General features: G+C 39.7%; 1 protein-coding gene across 2 annotated transcripts in view; it reads right to left on the bottom strand.

The window, feature by feature from the left end:
• The window catches only part of MED27 (mediator complex subunit 27), a 95,070-nt gene that overhangs the window by 6,741 nt on the left and 72,673 nt on the right, over positions 1–15,656 (bottom strand). Inside the window, exons 5-6 of one of the 2 annotated variants that reach the window (XM_072883244.1) lie at positions 11,663–11,770; positions 5,259–5,300 (exon numbers count right to left, since the gene is read on the bottom strand). In XM_072883244.1, the coding sequence (XP_072739345.1) occupies positions 5,259–5,300; positions 11,663–11,770 (150 nt within the window). The remainder of the gene's footprint in view (positions 1–5,258; positions 5,301–11,662; positions 11,771–15,656) is intronic. The other variant, XM_072883245.1, reaches the window with a different exon arrangement.

The raw sequence follows: 15,656 nt of genomic DNA, 5'->3' as shown, positions 1-15,656 counted from the left end.
CTATAACCGTGTGCTTCTTAAATCCATCTCTGCTCCTCTCTCCAGGGCACTGTATACACGAGGAATACAAAACAGACTGATACTGGATCAAACCTAATCTCCATTGCGACTTTGTGCAAATTAACTCCTACATACTTGTCGCTCTTGGCCAACAACCAGGCCTCAGCAAGAAGCAGCGCTGCCCGGGTACCGGCCCGCTGCGAGAAACGACCTGCTGAGCCCACGCTGCTGCTCTGCTCTGCAGCAGAGTGGGGAGACATGGACTTCCCTCTCGCAGCCGACTGCTCAGCTTGCCTGCTCGATAAAGTGAGAAATAGCCCCTGAGACCAACACCCAGCCATGAGCAGAAAACAAAATCCCTGTTATTTGTCTCAACCGAGCCAACACCAGTCATTTCTACAGCATTTCTTTACCCACTTGATAGTACTGCTCTGCTGAAATGTGCTTTCCAAAGGTGACAAATCCAAAAAATGGCATTATTGGGCCTTAACGATGCTTGTTAGCTGTATAGCATTCCCAAAGCTGAAAATTCATTAAAAAACCAACCAAACAAAAAAAGCATTCTACAATTCACAGGTTGAGAAAGCTGAACAAGTGCTTCCTCTAATTGGAATAAGAAGCACGAAAGCAAAGACCTACAGTATAGCTTTGCTCCACCATAGACTAGGTATGTTCCATAGATGTATGAAGCTATACCTGGCATAAAAACTAAAACACAAAAATACAAACATCACACAACTAAATTATAGAAGCTGGCTGTCTCTTCTAGTATTTTATCTCACTGCCAGTAAATATGCTTTTCAAAAGTAGGTGCAAAACTTCCTTTAAGAGTCATAACTTTCCTTGCCACTTACTTACTGGTTTATTCCCTCAAGTATGGCACTGACAACTCCATCTAATATAAAGGGATTCTCTAAATCCCCTGAAAGTTTTTTAATTTTTTTTTTTAAACCCTGCTAAGTTCATGGCCTTAACAGTAGCCTGTAACAATGAGTTCTGGAGGATGATCACAGCACTAAAAGAAAAAAAAAAAAAAAGGGAAGTTATTTTATTAGTGTTTAGACCTTTTATAGTGTGGAAAACTGCACGAGTGTCTTTGTTCATTTCCAAGGATTCCCGTTACTCAATCTTCTCTCCAGGACCACGCCTGAGACTCTCCGGAGGGAATCCAGTACACAGAGCCCGGTGCCCGAGAGGTGCTCGGACGGATGATAGATGGTGCCTCTACGAACAGGCACTAATGAACTCCACACAAATCCTTTACACACCCTTCCCCGCTCCCAATTCAGTAAAGCACTACCAGACTTCTCTGAAGCGTAGGATTTATCTTTTGTTTTCAGAGCTCACAGAGTGTTTAAGTTTTTATTTCACTTGTTCTGCTTATTTGGCCTGGGTCATAGAGATTTTATTTCGCCTAAGCAGGTCTTTGAACAGAGCCAAGTACTGATCATGCACAGGAGCAATCATGCAGGTGACCCTGGAACAGTCCATCTCCTCTCCTTGAACAGACATCATCAATAGCCCAATATTTGTCTCATGCATGCATTCATCCTGCATGTGATTTTATTCTGAGATTATTGACAAGAATACATCTTCATACATTACAATACTTATGTGCCCTTGTAGTGGTGAAAATCGTGCTCCCGAGCTCCATCACTTTGGGATCACACAGCGCACGAACAGCTGGACAGGCACAAACAGCTTCTCAAAGCTTAGGTTAAAACGTGCCTTGGGAAGAAACATATCAAGCCAAAACAAAAACAGTTTGTGGCATGCTAAAATTGATAGACCATTTAGGTGAAAATAAGAATGGGGCTCCGAGATCAGAATGAAATATATGGGTTTAAAACCTATGCATATGACTTAAACAGCCAAACATCGTATTACACAGCAACACCAGCTATGCTGCTCTTAACTGAGCAGCAACGATAAATGAAACAGTTAATGTTTGACACCATCTCCCATTTTGATCCACTCACAGCTATTCTATATTTTCTCCTCTTTTTTGAATGCAAAGTTATGAATATTGCACCATTCTCTACAATACATATTTTTTTAATCCTCTGCACAATGACCTGGAATTATGCAGCCCTCAGGTACACTCTTCTTCCCACCTAGATTTAAGCCCCCAAATATTTCTTTATTTCCTGTTTTGTTCCTCCTCTTGCGCTAGTGGATCAAGAGATGCAAGGTGTTAAAATAAGGAGGTTTAAGATCAAAACGGTTGCCGCTCCTGTGGAGTTTAAATGTCAGACCAACATGGAAGTCTGAAAAACCTTTTCTTTGCTCCTTGTGCTTTTGCCCTTTTCAGCCTTCCCTCTCTTATTTCCCAGCTCCATTCTCTGAATCTAACCCTGCTGGTGGATTCAATGCTTATAAAGCTTATTCACCCCAGGACCAGATTCAAGGAGTCTCCAGGGAACTTAGAAAATGACTGTACACTTTAACAGTAATGGGCCCTCCGGGAGCCGTCCCCCATCAAATTATACACACTCGGGTATCCTGCCTAATAAGAAGGAGAGAGAAAAGGCTTGCTGACACAGCCAACGTTTGCAAACAAAAAGTCAGGACAAATTTAGCTTTGTTTGACAGGGTTGGATTGAAGATCAGAGGTCTCTGGTCCTTAACCTAGAAAGTCACGCTGCAACCCTGTGAGAATTTGACAGGCCTGCAGCTATCACTGGCAGGTATCTTGTGAGCTCCAGATGTTGTTATATTATCATTGAAGACAGAGTTGGAGAACTTGGTCCAGCTTTTAAAGAGAAATGGCCCTGCCCTTCAGAGGGATGATTGATTTTACAGTATTAAAGGTGGTAGAGCTGATAGGGCTTCCCAGCCTCCTTGGTGGGAGCAGTTACTCATCCGTATTTTTCCTTCTCAGCACAGCACTTCCACATTGCATTACTGGTGACTGCCATGAGAAACATGTTTCAGGAACATTCAGATGTGCTCTGACACATTTACTGATGATTTTTTAACAGCATGAAAACATTTGTTCTGAAGATCCTGCAGTACAGATCCTACACTAGTAACAGAGTATAAGTTTCTCTAACACTATTTTATCTATTTCCTTTATTTTGCTACTGCTACATCACTATTCCTGGGTATTATACATGGATACAAGTACAGCTTCAGAGAATAAAGAGAAAACCAAACCAAGCACAGCACCACAGAGAGAAAACTTGCTATGCTGAACCACAGCATTTTCTATCATCTGTTTGAAAACTTGACTTAGGTCCTTAGCCTTAACTTCTTTAACTATCAGCTCAATAGTACAGAATCTATTGATTAGAGAACACCATCACTTTGCATTTTTATCACATTTTTCATGCAAGAATCTGAAAGCACCACGCAACCAATTCAGCAATAGCTCCTGTGAAGTCAGCAAGTATTACCCCAACCTAAGGGATACGGAAAACTGATCCAAAGAGAGGTTAAGTTGTGCAAGGTAACACAGTGACAGAGCTGGGAACAAAATGTATAAAACGACTATAAAAAACACAGGCAGCTGTTGAACTGGTTACAAGCAACCCTTTCTCCTGCAGTCTTTTCTTTCTGTTTTTTTTTGGTTTTTTTTAATATTAATGCATTTGGTATTATTTACAGAGAGGGAATTGGCGAACAGGAACTTAATATTCAGGTCGCATCACATTATCTTAGAGAATTAGGAAGAGAATAAAGATTCTTATTTATCCATAACACAGTCACAGAGGCAGCAGTAAGAGGGGCATTTCACGTTTTCTTACTGACCTCTTCCACTTTTGGTCTGAAGGCCATTACCTGGACCCGAAGAGAAATTTACTCTATGTATTTATGCTCCCTGAGTCCTTAACTTGGACTTCTAAGCAAACTGTACATTTACTCTGTTATCTTGCATATAGACAATTAAAATTATATAAGCAAAACATCACGATTTATTATTATTTAGCACTAATTATGGCAATATGACCTAACCCTTCCAAGTTATTCTAAACCAAAACATCCAGGAAGACAATCTTAGGCCCAAATGAGCCTACAGCCAAACATACACATGGGGAAATTGAGATGATGGACTTAATTACAGAACCTTAAATTTATTCCATTGCATAAATTACTTTAAAGCATACTGATAAACAAGTTACTAAGATATAAGCTGTTTTACTTCCCACTGTATTACCCTACTTGACACTAAATATTTTTGAGGAGCAAGAAAAAAAAGAAAGCATATTTAATCCACTAATCTCTGGGGTAAAGAATCAACTGCAGCAAAATTTTGCTTTAATGCTAGGCAGAGAGGGAGAGCAACCAACCTCCCCAAAAGCTGTCCTTTGATCTGCAGCAGGTTAATATCATAGGTCAAACGTCTTCCCTTCTGACTGCATCTGAAATCTTGGAAGGAAGATGCACAAATACAGCCAATATGCCATACTTTTGACCCCTGCTTTTATGCCCTTTTGAGTCCCTGACCCCCATTTGTTACAGGAACTACAAAAGCAGATGAAAGGCAGCTAGTGCACCAGCTGGAGACTCAAGCTCCTTGAACTGTGGCCTGAAAGTAAGGAAACTGGAATTTAAACCCAGATCAATCTGAACTTACAGCATTTTGACAAGAGGCCTTCAAAGAGAAATCTTCTCTTCCCTGCCTGGAAAATAGTGAGATACGGATCTTTCCAAAATACACTTTAACCTTCTTAGTAGCTTTATACTTATTGCTCCCATTCTCTTGTAGGTCTTTCTTATTTTCTGGAATGGCATTCATTTCACTAAGTTATTCCTTTTGCTTACACCATCACGGAAAGAGAAGCAGGCAAAATAACATCATGGAAAAAATTTCCAAACTCATTTTGGAAAGTGAGTTCTACTGATTTATTAAACTCAAGCCCCCAGGAAAGGGGGGAAACCAAAACCAGTGAAAACAACAAAACAAAATCCAAATGAACCTGAAACAGTCCTTCCTCCTCCAAAAGATTTAGACTCAAAGAAGAGTACTTGAAGATTCCTCATGAAATTTTACGGCTAGAGTAGTATAATCTCCAATTTCCTATTCCAAACCATGGACTGGAACTATGATTGGAAATAAATCCAACTTAAATAACAGCAGAAGTGATCTCCTTTTCTACTCACAGTTTTCCATTATTACAGATTATTGTTTGTTATTTGCAAGTTGTGATGACAAAGGAATAAATTCTGAATTCTTTCACATAAGGGCCTAGATATTTAAAATAAACTCCGCATATCTCCTATACACATTATGTAGAGAGAAATGATGAGAGTCTTACCTTCTGAAAAACTTGATAGTTGGATTTAGACCATATGTCAAGCTACAGTAGGGGAGGGGAAAAAAAAAAAAGAAAAGAGTTATATATTACCACACGTTATTATGGAGAAAAAGAAGCTAAGCTGCTGTTCAAATTAAAAGAGCAGGCAAACAGATCTGTGGAGACATATTTCTCACTCCACTATTTTGACCTATTGCCTTTACCTAGTGCAATCCAAGAAAGGGAATTAATGATACAAGATTTCCTTTGCATTGCAATGAAGAATGAACACAATTCATCACAGTTTCAATTAAAAAAAAAAAAATAGAAGACCTGTTGAATGAATGCGTTCTTTCAAAAAAAGCAAAAATCTTCATTTGTATGGGGTTGTGGCTGATCTATGCAAATATTAATCAGCTTCAGTCTGTTTCTAAAATGAGGGCATTTTTACTAAGTTTATGCTTGTCTTGTGTCTGAATAAGTGATTCAGTTACAAATGACACAAAGAACGTTTAGCTGAATTAAGCCAAAGCACTGGTCTACTGGGGCTAAATAAAACATCCCTTAGGAAACTGCATTTACATTTGCAGACAAAAATCACACTAGAAGAGATTTAAGGTTGTAGATAACAGCACATATCCATGATTTAAATGTGTGCTCAACTATAGACAAACTAAAAGAGCAAAATTGAAATAAGTTTTATTAACCCCAGAAACCAGAAGGTAAGCCTGCCCTTGTTAAACAACCAAATGGCTCACACATAAAACAATTTCAACTGACGTCCTAATGCTCCTTTTAGCCCAGCCCTGTGGAATATCTTGTACTCTGTCAAGGAAAAGCAGCAGGGAAAAACAAGAGGAATTTCCTTCAATCCCAGACTTGCAAATCACTTTTTTTTTCTACAGATCCCACCGTACTCAAAAATTCCATACACACAAAACTTGTCACAGGAAAGGTGTTTGCTACAGCATTAACCTCAGGAATCTTAATCTAGACAAAAGAAAATAATTTTTTGGAGTGAATTTATGAAGCAGGGATAGCTCCTCTAGTGCTTGATAATATGGTCAGACACACTTTCCCCACAATGGGGGTTTATCTCCTTTACTATAAAGTACAACTGATTATTTTAATTCTGTCTGATGGAAGTGCCCGTCAGTTCTAGCTGAATTTACAAGTCTTCTAAAAGGCACAAAAATTAGAGTCTGAAATGAAGGAAGTCATATGCAGTGAGTAAAACACACTAGAGGGGGGCGATTAAGGAAAGGGGGAAGGATGCTGAATCCAAGTAATTAATTCACATTGCTAAAAAGGTTCAGAATGCTAAAAGTTCCCATTCTTTTAAGAGTAACACTGTTAAGTGGCCCACTTCTAAATACTGGTACAGAAGTGACTCTTGAATGCCCAGTCCTCAGTCTGGACAGGAGGTGATGTTAAAGACTTTAAAAATCACTTCAGGATAGATGTTTCCTGGCTTACTACTGCTGACCTTGCTGTGAGACAAAAGGCAGCTGATGCCTTTTCCAGGTTGGATGAAGACAGAAGTACCCTGAGGCATGTACCTACAAACCTTTTTACATTTACTGGCTCTTAGGGTGGGATCAAGAACCTGTGTGAACACCAACACCACTCACACTCTAGAGTCCACAAGCAGCAGTGCAGCTTGGACTTGGACCTGAGCTTAATTTACAGTGTAATAATAGACCTGTGCCTGTCAGGAAGGAAGCATCGCATTTCCATATTAGAAAAGTCTACATTTGAAAATAAAAAATTAATGCGTATTTTTTAAAAACTGTTCTCATGTAATTTAAGGCGTTCTTTGACTGCAGACTGAGTTGCTATAATTGGAATGTATATATAGTTTTGCTAATCTCTAGTGATCAAACCAAGAATGTGATCCTCTCTAGTTAGACTAAAAAAAAAAAAAAAAAGCCCACTTCAGATGCTGCATTAAGATGTCCAACAGGTTCTGAATCTTCATTAGTTGGCATGAAGATTGAAAAGCTGAAAAAGTAATGAATGTCTGTCTTACAGACATGATGTTATTCAAGTTAAAAAAAAAAAAAAAAAGAAAAAGCTACCAACTCCCCCCCCCAACCACATGCATACATCCTAAATGACTGCCCACCTTTCCCCCTGAAACTGAGGATTAAGGCAGAGGCAGATTAAAGAATGCATCGTTATAGGTCTATTATTCTTCAACTTTTCACTTTCAATCAAGACACACATTTGTAACTAAAAAACTGCTGAAAGCACAATTTCAGGGCATCCTCTGCATGTGAATTAAACTGGGGCTTTTTTTCCCAATGCCCCACTCTCCCCACCCACCCCCAGCATAAGTAACAAGAGGCCATTTTCTGAAGGTCGTCTGAACGATTTCAAAGGCGATAACAAATCAGAATGTTCCCTGCATCTAATATCAAACAGGTCCGGTGCCAACACTTATTAGAGAAATCGGATTCAACCCCCCCTTCAACCAAACACACACACATCCAGCTTTGAAGTGGAAAGAATGCAGGGATCAGAAATTACCCGAGAGACAGCTCTGCCTGTCTTTGAAGCTTTCCTTTGATACTACTATTTCTTTTCCTCTCTTACGCTAGGAGGCTAAAAGCTGCCTTTTCTTATTGATATGGGGTAATTAATGAAGCCATAGCATTAACATAACCCAAGTTCCTTAACATGATAATTCAACAGAGACACTTATGTTTCTTTAGTTAAGTCTAAGGGATGCAAAAATAGGAATTTGGCTAGGCAGCGATGTTAAGTACCCACTCTAAATACGCCCTGTCAAGGTGGTTCTTGGTCTCTGCATCCAAAGAAAAGCAGGGTATTACTATGCCAAAAAATCCCAATACTTTTTTACTTTTATTGGCAGCCTAGGGCTACTAATGGCTCAGCTGACAATAAGCCTGCCCTGCAAGAGCGAGCTGCATAGCTTCATTTATTCAGGAATCAGGACAACACTAGTAATTAATTACTATCCATGGTTAAATTCCAGTGCACAATGAGTATGTCAGAATTTGAAATTAAGGGTGGCATGGTGCCATCACTAAAACCCCAGGGCTAATTAAAATGCATCAGTACATGGTGGACACAATGGGTTAGTACGGTAAGCAAGAGAGACTGCAGAGTGATCAGCATCCAGAACCCACGACATGACAGAGGCTGCCAGATCTCACCTATTGTTTTTGCGAAGTGTCACCAAAAATGTCTAAGTTATGCAGCTGGCAACTTGGCAAAGACATATTCTGCAGGGTTTGTGAATAATTCACGAGAGAAGTACATGAAGCACTTAAGAAATGCAATGATTCTTCATCTGTATAAGCAAAGCTTGAAAATAAAACCCCAGAATGTAGTGTCTTATTTTACTCACTGCAAGCTTAAGACTTCTATTTTTTCACCTTAATTTTGAAAGTATTTAAAACTGTAAGAGGGAGTACCCAATTTAACTACACTTCTGTACAGCAGAAACCATGTGAAGCTTTCACATAAGTACCTGTCAACCTACACAGCACAACGTACAAGCACACAGCAAGCTAACGCAACCTGGATAATGCAATGTCAGCTTTCCTGTGTAACTGCTAGTATGCCACCGCGCACAGTTCCACAACTATGAGAAACACCCATATTTGTATTTTTCTAGACTTGCCTGACTAATGGACCAGATGACTATCAATGCCTCTGCTCTTTGCACTCACCTCTTCCCTTTTTCTTCCCAGTAATGCAAAATTTGCTAAAACAGTTGTACTTTCAGAGATAAATGATTACTCCCCTGATCCCCAAGCAAATCGTTGGCCTCTTCTGTGCACAGTCCATTTTTCACTTATTGTCTGTGTGATCATTCAGTCTCCCGATGACGGCCATTTCTTCTTTTGTTGAACACTGTTGCAATATATTTCGTTGCCCCAAACCCTGCTCTACCCTCACTTTTGTTACTTAAAGGACCTTCTCACTTGTGCAGTTAGGAGGATGACTCAACAGACCCTCATTTAGCTATTTAAGTGTAAAGAAGCACAATGACTTACCCACTGTCCCTTCTTCAACACGGCTTCCGAAAAACAGGAGCTTCAAAATTGCCATATTGTTACGATACCACCTAGTTAATCTTATCTCTGCTGTTTACAACTATTAAATGCTTCCTAGGAATACATAAGCAAACCCTCAAATCAGCAATTACTGTGTAAGCTGCTCACTGGAAAAATGATCACCTCCTACTGTGATCCTGAGGGTTCTCTGTATTTTTGTTATATAATAAAGAAGATACTGGCTGATCTCCTTTTTCATACTCTTCTGTGTCTCTTCTGAATGCTAGTGCATTCTTTCCCCTATCAGGCTAGAAACTGAGAAGCTAGAATAGTATGGTGAAACCTCACTGGAGTACTTTCCCAACAGCATCTGTTGTGACAGAGAAGGAATTGGAATGGACTATGTTTGCAATTGACTGTAATCGCTCATTCCCAGCAGGCACAATAAGTAAAGCGAATCATTGCAAGAGCACAATCTTATTCTTATTCTCCAATTACCAGCGTAGTTAATTAGTGAAAAAAAGGGAGCTCAGTGTTTGTCAATATGTGCTCCAGTTGGCAAAACTAGCAAGCTACGCATTTATTCAATCTTCCAAGCCAAATTTACTCACTATTTAAGTGGCTGCAACTCCAGTTCTACTTAAGTCAAATGAAATGTTCCTATTTATATCTAAAACACAGACCTTCAGGTTTGCGAAAGCCCTGCAATGGCCCAATGGAATAGCAAACTGCCACGTAAAGGTCACAGGTTCATGCAGCCTCGTGGGAGCAGTCACATAGCCTAACTTTGGACGCAGAAAGCTAAATCGGCAGAAAACAGACTCCCCTGCAGACTGGCTTCAAGCAAGAAAATAAGCCAGGTGTTAGCAGCGATGCTCTGGAGAAGCTGAACTGCTCCCCACTGAGAGCAGACAAAGGTTAGTGCCCCCTGCCCAAAGCCAGCCTTGGCGAGTCCTGCTCTCCCCCTCGCAGCAAACGATGACAGAGAAACAGCATACAGCTCTCCAGAGAGTTAACCTTGAGCTAAACAGAAGCCCAACGCCAGATGCCGAGTTTCAGAAAGGAACCCTTTCACTTAGCTTTTCAGCACATATAGCATTATTATATTTCAAGGGAGCTTCAAAGGAAACTGGATTCATCAGAGAAAATGAGCACACCCAAATGAAGTGTGACACAGGAATCCATCAGGCACTGTCAGTGCTCTTTAGGCAGACTATCATTTCACTTCTGAGCAGAACTTGGGGTGAAGAGGGCCTGGTGCTATAAGTCTGTATTTATATGCTAATATACAGGGAGTATAGTGCAGCTGCTTCTGCGGCAAAGTGGTATTTAAACCTGCATATTTGAATAATGCAAATCAAAATCAGGCAATTTTTATTTTACTACTTCTTAGGCCAATCCCCCGCCCTTTGAGTGAGAATCTCTCACCTGGGAAATACAGCTGTACTATTTCCTTCAGCAGATCAGCTCCTGGCCTTTTCTGGAGAACAGAGGTTCAGACTCAGAGCCGCTGAACTCTGGGTCAGTACACAACGTGCTTCTGTGTGCTAAAACACACTTATCACTTTTGAAAGGAAAAAAAGTCTCACCTCATTATAACATGGCCTATGGGTGCCAAGTACTCATCTTGATATAATGAACTTTTTATTTTAATAGGCTTCATAATCAGAAGAGAAAGCTCCAGAGAGAAAATGTGAAACATGGAGGTATTTAGTACTGTTACTGGCAAAAGAGAGTCCTGGCGGATGTCTCGGTAAGAGAGACCATTCCACCCTGAAAAGAGAAACAAGCTGAGCTGAAGGCCGTCAGGTCCCATTAACATCTCCTGATGCGCTAAAGAGAGCCATATGGAGTGTGTGCAGTCGGACGCAATTTGAAGGTTCAAGCAGGGTGAATTGTTCATAACACAAATCACTTGTGGAAACAGGTAACACTTGCTTTAATAGCTGCTGTTCAAGATGTGCTATTACTGACAAGCAAATTATTGAGGACTACCTACCAACGATTCTCACAGTTGCGTTTATCAAGTTGAGCACAAAACCAGCCCAGGATTTCCCAATGGCTCTCAGAAAAGAGAAATCTGAACCTTGGGCTATTGATGTGCTGGTACACTGAAAAAATGTTTTCTCAGTAGACACTATTAACGAGGCAACTGGGGTCTAAGGTGATAAATTAGAAATTCAAGCAAGGGCTTCAGAGCTTAGAAAGAAGTCAGACATTTAGGTACGAAAAAATCCAAGCAAAGCATGATAAATTTAAACTGGAGCATTCTGCAAAACATCCACAGAGTCTTTTGACAGTTTTATGTTTCTAGCATACTTGTGATGGGATTCCTGTTCTCTGTCATTTAAATACCAGGTAAAAATAAAATTTAATGTTGCTGGATATACAATAACCTACCTTGCCATCTTCAGTATAGACATTTTCATTGTACCCTTTTACAATTGTCCGGTCAATGAAGAGGCTCCGCATCACCACTATCACTTTTAACACTTTTCCTAAGGTAACCTGTGAAGAACAGGAGAAGGACAAAACCAAGCTGAAGGAGAGTTGACGGTGTCTGAATTCACAAGACCATCAAGTTAACAGCTTAAGTTGATGCAATTTCAGTTTTCAATATTTTACAGACAGACCAAAATAAAAGATCTAAAACCACTGTGTGTGTTATGAGGAAGAGATAGACTATAAAGCGCAGAACAAACAAACATTCATTTGCAACTGAAAATGTATGAATTCACAGAATTCCCTTGTGTAGACATGACACTGCCAAGCAACTCTCTCAATTTTATTAACACCACAACTCAATAACTTGTCAAAAACAATGAGCAAATGTGATTATTTTCGATGTATTTGATATTTTCCAATATAAGTCCACTTAGAGAAAAATAATTCGAAAGAAGAATCGGACTCTTCTAGTGCTAGCTTTTAAAAGCATGCCATGAGTTTAATGGAAAACATTTTAGGTCCAATAAAAATGTAAAATTATTTAAAAGGAAAGTGCAGCTAAAAAGTAAAAATGTTACATCTTCAAAGGTTTAATTTTCTTCTGTGAAAGCAGTAAAGTGTAAAGAATAAAACTAGTATCATGGAAAATATATAGGGTCAGTCAGAGTGTAACAACAGAAACAAGCCTAAGTTATATTATTGACAAAAATGCAATAACGAAGGCATTTTAATCTAAAAATCAATTTACATTTCAAAGATGAACTTGCACTTCAATATCGTTAAGATGTGTGTCTAACAATAATTCTTTATGTTTTGTTATACAGAGATTATTACAGTTTTTCCTCACCCACAAAAGCATAAAACTGAGGTAAAAAAAGAAACAATTAGTTCATTTTAGTATTTCCCAACCAGCAGAGGCTCATTTTGTATTGTCTGTGTTCCAACATTTCGTCCAGTATAGATTAACACAGGCTAGAACAATTGTGTTTTTACTGCTAACCTCAGCAGACAAATCCACACCCAAAGAAATCAGTCAATATGCATCTTTATTGATTTGTTACATGTTTTTCCATTTTAACTCCTGCTAATGACTCCTACCGACCACCTTGTTTCAACACGAGTAACCTCAACCTGATGCTGACTAACTAAGAGACTAACAGGCAAATCAGCTCTGAAGTGCCAAGATGCTTTTCCCCCCAAGGAGGAAGACAGAAAATCTGGCACAAAGACTCCATCTCAAAGCGGATGCAGGGATCACGCTGCTGAAGGAAGGTTAGGAGGGGAAATGGTGGCAGGAATGGGATGACGATACAGGACTTTGCAGAACAGTGACCCGAACTACTCTAAATGTTGCTTATTATATCACTACATAGCAGGACAGAGTTACAAATCCTGAAAAGAAGTGATGACAATTCTTTGGCATGGGACATGGAGAAAGCAACTCTAGGACAGAAGAGTCTAAACAACAGGGAAGAAGTTGACAGTGAGAGAGAGGACAGGGAAATGAGAAGGGGAAAAAAAGAGAGACAGACTTTAAGAAGCCAGGCTGCTAGGTATAATTTTGCACGAACATGAAGAGAAAAAGCAGGTCAGAAGAATGGGTAAATTTTGGAAGAAAAATGTTAACAGGCTGAAGTAGGGTAACTTGTACCAAGACCTGAGCCACGCACATACCATGAATAGCTTTTTCTGGTTCCTACCTTCTTACAGTAGATTGGGATTTTCTGAACATGTATGGAACTGCCTAGTGCTCTCAGGCAACCATATCATGATATCAGGTACTGCACATTTGGGTCTAAATGTAGTATCTTGCTGGGATACTCTGTAATAAGACCTAGCTGGTCTGCAAATAAAGGAAACTGGCAGAGTTATTTCAGCACCTACCACTGTATCCATTAAGTTAAAAATATGAAGTCATGACCCAGAGGTGCCCGATCTATGATGCTGATCATCCACTAGAATCAGAAAGACAGTTTTGTCATAACTGCTAAGATGAGGAAATAGAGTCACTTTGAAAAAAGTTGTCAGCACACTTAGAGTTAACAGGTTTTTAATTTATATTTCTACCTTAGTAAGACTGGCACTTCGCTAGGATATAGGTCTACTGAGAGAACTGACTCTTATAACTTCACACTAGGCATCAACCATATACAGTAAAATTAAAAGGAGGAAAAGAAGAAATTTTAAACAAAAAGAAAAGAAATCTTCTTAATGGAAGAGCAAAAGGACTGCCCTACAAGCACCCAGACCCAGCTTTATGTATAATATTTTCTATCTCCATTGCCTTCACACACTTCAGTGGATGCTCACTTCTTTCCTCTTCCCTTACGTTCTGCATTCATGATATCTCACATTGCTGCCAGGTGGAAAAAAAATTGGATGAAGTTGATCTGAAGCCTGTGTGGGATGTTCCTGAAAATCCTCAGAGTGAACAGTAGAATGTAACAAGCTGAAAAATCCCATGTTTGTCACTCCAGCTTGCTTGAATATACTTATTGCTGGCCTCAAACCGCCCCACAAGATTTACCTGCACAAATGCTTTCCAAATGCTTCTGCATTAGCTCATTGCCTTTTCCCAGGTCAACTGTTTTCATACCCTTCCAGTGATTCACTCCACCCTTTCACGATCCGTCACAGCTACCCAGACCCCAGCTATCACCCATCATGCAATACTGAAAGGTCAAATTCTGCAGACTGGTCTGGGACAGCAGCCTCGATCACCCACTTGCTCGAGTGTCAAACAAGCAGGGTTACACTGTCTCCCGCATGTGTAAGGAGCTGTGTAAACCCATCCTTAGATGGGTACCTAAGGCTGTGAGCTCCCTGAGGAAGGCACCACTGTTGCAATCTCAACTTAGACAACGGTTTGTGCAAAGGGGTCCTCTCCAGGAGCAGGGGCATCCAGGCATCGTGGTAATACAAATGAATGATCGAATACATTGCAGCTTTGGCTGGGTTCATGTTAGGTTGTCTGAATTAGCTCTTACAGTGCTCTGGCACTGAAATAGAAAACTCTCCTATTTTGTGCCGCTGTTGTTTTGACATGGGATTCCTGTAGATTTTGCACTGGCTGGAAGAGAGATTGGGACTTTCAGATGATTTTTGCAGGACTGTATCATTAGTTAAGTCTGCCAGAAGCAGAAATTTTGTAAAACTAAGTGTAGCTCAGAGATATTATAGTTCATCATTTTAACAGCATTGAAAGAATGAGGCTAGTAGTACAAAGCATGAACAACAGCCTGTCACTAGACTGGAGGATGCTGTTAGATTTGGAAGCCAAAAGTATGCTCCACAGCTATTTTCAGGGTAAAGCACATTCCGTATTGTACACAATAAATGGGACACCCTTTATTTTTTCCTCTAATAATCAAGACTTGTAACTGTTTTCAGGACTTAATGTTTTTGTTCACCTCAACCATATTTTACAAATCGTGTTTTCCAGCAAACCATTTTCCTTCAATGCCTGCTCAACTTAGCTAACTGGAGTCCATGTTCAGAAAAGGTCTATGTATGGAATATAATTTACACCTATAGTCATACAACTGTGTCCCTACAGATCACCTGAAAAAAGGTAATAAAAAACTAATGGCTCTGGTAAAAAAAGTAATTTGATAGTTCTACTCTAAGCTCCCGTAGTGCAGGTCTCTCCTTCTGGAGGTCAAGACTCACCCAGATGGTCCCTATTCAATGGGCATTAAAATGTCCCTGCATTTCCACAGATATCAACTGAAAGAAACTTCTTTCATTATACAGAAAAGATACCTTTCAATTGTGACAAAAAGGCAACAATTTCCTTTCTAAGCCAACTTTTCCTATTAAATTTCAACTTCTTCTGTCGATATCCTGTTAAGACAGCACTTGGCTTCTTAATATTTCGCCTGAAGGATATATGCCAACTCGTCCTTGATGTAGAAAATTTTAATTCAAATCAATACATGTACAAGGTCAC

The sequence above is a fragment of the Ciconia boyciana genome, chromosome 18, assembly GCF_034638445.1.
Source record: "Ciconia boyciana chromosome 18, ASM3463844v1, whole genome shotgun sequence".
NCBI lineage: Eukaryota > Metazoa > Chordata > Aves > Ciconiiformes > Ciconiidae > Ciconia > Ciconia boyciana.
The sequence above is the reverse complement of the archived record's forward strand: the minus strand, read 5'-3'. Positions and strand labels throughout refer to the sequence as shown.